Source organism: Elephantulus edwardii, unplaced genomic scaffold, assembly GCF_000299155.1.
Source record: "Elephantulus edwardii isolate Elephantulus edwardi_28Jun2011 unplaced genomic scaffold, EleEdw1.0 scaffold00097, whole genome shotgun sequence".
In the NCBI taxonomy this organism is placed as follows: domain Eukaryota; kingdom Metazoa; phylum Chordata; class Mammalia; order Macroscelidea; family Macroscelididae; genus Elephantulus; species Elephantulus edwardii.
The window spans coordinates 555557-559222 of record NW_006399847.1 but is presented as its reverse complement, the minus strand read 5'-3'; the positions used below and the strand labels follow the sequence as shown (position 1 = coordinate 559222).

At 38.4% G+C, this 3666-nt stretch overlaps 1 protein-coding gene across 1 annotated transcript; it reads left to right on the top strand.

The window, feature by feature from the left end:
• Window positions 1-2505: 2505 nt before the first annotated feature.
• LOC102854562 (C1GALT1-specific chaperone 1-like) lies at window positions 2506-3462 on the top strand. Its single transcript, XM_006891385.1, has one exon. It carries the CDS (start codon window positions 2506-2508, stop codon window positions 3460-3462), a length of 957 nt encoding a protein of 318 aa, XP_006891447.1.
• The last annotated feature ends 204 nt before the right edge of the window (window positions 3463-3666 follow it).

Genomic DNA, 3666 nt, shown 5'->3' with positions numbered 1-3666 from the left:
GGCTTTTTTCCATTCCATACGAAATTGGAGATTGCCTTTTCCATCTCGTTGAAGAATGGGGTTGGTATTTGTATTGGGGTTGCATTAAATGTGTAAATTGCTTTTGGTAGTATTGCCATTTTCACAACATTGAGTCTTCCTATCCATGAGCCATCTTATGAGGGATTTCATTGCTTATGTCAAATGGATTCTGGCTGAAAGTAAGGAATACGAGAAGAATGTCTATCTGTGCTTTATTGACTATGCAAAGGCATTTGACTTTTGTGGATCAGGAAAAGTTGTGGGTGACAATGAGAAGAATGAGGATCCCAGAGCACTTTATTGTACTCATATGGAACATATGCCCAGATCAAGAGGATGTTGTGCAAACAGAGCAGGGGAGCACTGCAATGTTTGGAATTGGGGAGGGAGTGCAGGAAGGTTGAATTCTCTCTATATACTTTTTCTATCTACATGCTGAGCAGATTATCCAAGAAGTTGGACTCTATGAAGAGGAGTGTAACATCAGGTTTGGAGGGAGACTCATCAATAACCTGCATTATGCAGATGACACAACTTTACTTGTTTCAGAAGATGAAGGATTGCAGTCTTCAGTATGGATTGCATCTCAATACCAGGAAAACAAACATTCTTACCACAGGACCAACAGGCAGTGTCATGATAGATGGAGAGAAGAATCAAACTGTTGACAGCTTCATCTTGCTTGGACCCACAATTAACACCTTTTGTACAAGCAGTCAGGAAATAAGGAGACACATTGCACTGGGAAAATCTGCATTTAGGGACCTCTTCAAATTATGGAGGAGTAGTGAAGATAGTTTGAGGACTATAGTGGATCTGATTCAGGCCATAGTCTTTCCTATGCATCCAAGACCTGGACAATGAATAAGAATGACAGAAAAAGAATTGACGCTTTTTCGTTGTGGTCTTGAAGAAGAGCACTGAACACCCCAAGAGAACAAACAGATTTGTGTCGGAGAGGGTACAACCTGAGTGTTCTTTGGAGGCAAGAATGTTGAGGCTTCATCTTGCATACTTTGGGCATGTTGCTAGAAAGGGCAATTCCTTGCAGAAAGACATGATTTTGGGAATGGTGGAGGATCAGAGAGTGAGAGGAAGATCCTCAACAAGGTAAATTGATATGGTGACTGCTGCAATAGGTTGTTGTGTGTTAGGAATTGTGAGTATGGCACAGGATAGGACCGGGTTCAGATCTTTTGTTCATAGGGTCTCTATGAGTCATGTTCGACTCGACAGCACCTAACAATAATAACAACAACACTTGTTATGCATGGCAAGCCAGACTCTTTAGTTTCTCTTTGTGGCTGCTTCAATGGTGAACTATTTCAAAAGTATTTGTTGCACAGAGGTATTTTCAGTGCCTTAAAATGTAAGAGGCTTATCCTCCAGCACTGTATCAGACAGTGTTCTACTTCTATTCATAAGGTTTTCACTGGTTAGTTACTTAAGAAATGGATTGCTAGGACTCTTTTTTCTATTCTTTGCATGGAATAGATATTTTGAATAGAATTTTGCAAGACCAACGACTTTTCATTGAGATACTTTTCTTCATTCTCCCACAACAGAAATAATAACTTTTTCTTTATGTGCCTCTCAAAATATAATACACACTTATCAATTTGATTATATCTGTGGAAAAAAGACGAGAGAGAAACACATTATTAGTTAAAGCAAAGCCAGGGATTTTCTACGGAATATAATAGCAATTGCTCATATGGAGGTTCAAGTTGAAGATAAAAAAAAACCAAAACTAGAAATAAAAAAAAAATCCGCAAAAGCCAAAAGTATGAATGTGAGCATTTATTTCCTATCTGAATCCAGACACCACCTCAAACATAGAGTGTATGTATTGAAGGCTAAGACCAAAGACCAGATGAGTTGTGTGAATATATCAAGGAATCACAAAAAAAAAGAAAAGACCAAAACATATACGAGAAGAGAATCAAAAATTCACTCTTGAACACAAAGTATTCAAGGGAGGGATATACAGAATGATCAAGTAAAATAATTAGACAGATTTCAAAGGGCAGCATGAAAGGCAAAGTAAGTTAGTGCAATGAAACGTGTACAGAAGTGGCGTTAACGAAGGATAAAATGTACTTGGCATTTAGCACCTTGAAAGAACTGAAGAAAAATCAAGCTTTGAGTTGCAATATTGACAGAATTTATAGACAAAATATCAAATTGTCAGAAAGCATAAAAAGAAGATGGAAAGAATAGAAGAGTCTCAGCACAAAAAAACTTTGATTGGGCAGCCAATCACCCACTTGCCCCACCCTCAGCTCGCTATGGCCACGCCTTCCAGGCCCGCCTCACCTTTAGATAAACCAACGAGAGGACCCTGCTAGCTGCTAGAACAGCTCGACCGGAAGCATATCCTACTCGGGTAGCCTGACCGGAAGTGTAACCCAGTGGCACGGACATGAGAGGAAGTTGATGAGAGGCTTCTCTTTCTCACTTCTAGATGTTATAGACATCCGAAAAATGCCTCCTGAAAGCAGTTTGTTTTTGAAAAGTATGGTTCTCGGAAGCATTTGCTGTGCCTTGATCACTACGCTGAGCCATTTTAGGATTGGTCGTGAACATAGACGGCACTACCATGAGCATCATCACCTACAGGTTCCTAACAAAGAAGATACCTTGAAAATTTCAGAGAATGAGCGCATGGAGCTCAGTAAGAACATACGGGTGTACTGTATCATCCTTGTAAAACCCAAAGATGTGAGGCTTTGTGTTGCAGTGAAGGAGACTTGGACCAAGCACTGTGACAAAGCAGAGTTCTTCAGTTCTGAAAACATTGACATGTTTGATTCAGTTAATATGGAAACAAATGACATGTGGATAATGATGAGAAAAGCCTATGAATATGCCTTTGATAAACATAAAGACCAATACAACTGGTTCTTCCTTGCACTGCCCTCTACATTTACCATTGTTGAAAACTTAAAGTATTTTTTGTTTAAAAAGGATCCATCACAACCCTTTTACTTAGGTCACATTATGAAATCTAGAGAACTTGAATATGTGAGTGCGAAAGGAGGAATAGTCTTAAGTCTAGAATCCATGAGAAGATTTAACAGCCTTCTTGGTTTCCCTGAGAAGTGTCCTGAACAGGGAGGGATGATTTGGAAGAACTCTGGAGACAAGCAACTTGCAGTCTGCCTGAAATATGCTGGTGTGATTGCTGAAAACGCTGAAGATTCTGAAGGAAAAGATTTATTTAATACAAAATCTGTTAGACTTTCTATTGAAGATGCAATAACTAATAATCTCCAGGAGGTAGCAAAAGGCTGTTGTTCAGATATGGCAATTACTTTTAATGGAATGACAGCTAATCAAATGCATGTGATGATGTATGGAGTGTACCGTCTTAGAGCATTTGGACATGTTTTCAATGATATATTGGGTTTCTTACCTCTGAATGGTTCTGACAATGACTGAGAACTGGATTAAAAGCATATATACATTGTTTGCGACTAGTGTTGTTATTATTGTAGCAACTACATATCAGACACAGATGTATCATTTTCTCCTCTATTATTTTTAATTTAGTGATACTGGTATAATTACACATTAATATTTAGTAGTACTTTTTTGTATGGGGAAGTATTTTTTCCCTTAAAGAAAAATAAAAGGTAAGAAATG

Bases quoted from the DNA above. Each gene is read 5' to 3' on its own strand.
- LOC102854562 (XM_006891385.1), top strand. From the start codon at position 2,506: ATGCCTCCTGAAAGCAGTTTGTTTTTGAAAAGTATGGTTCTCGGAAGC.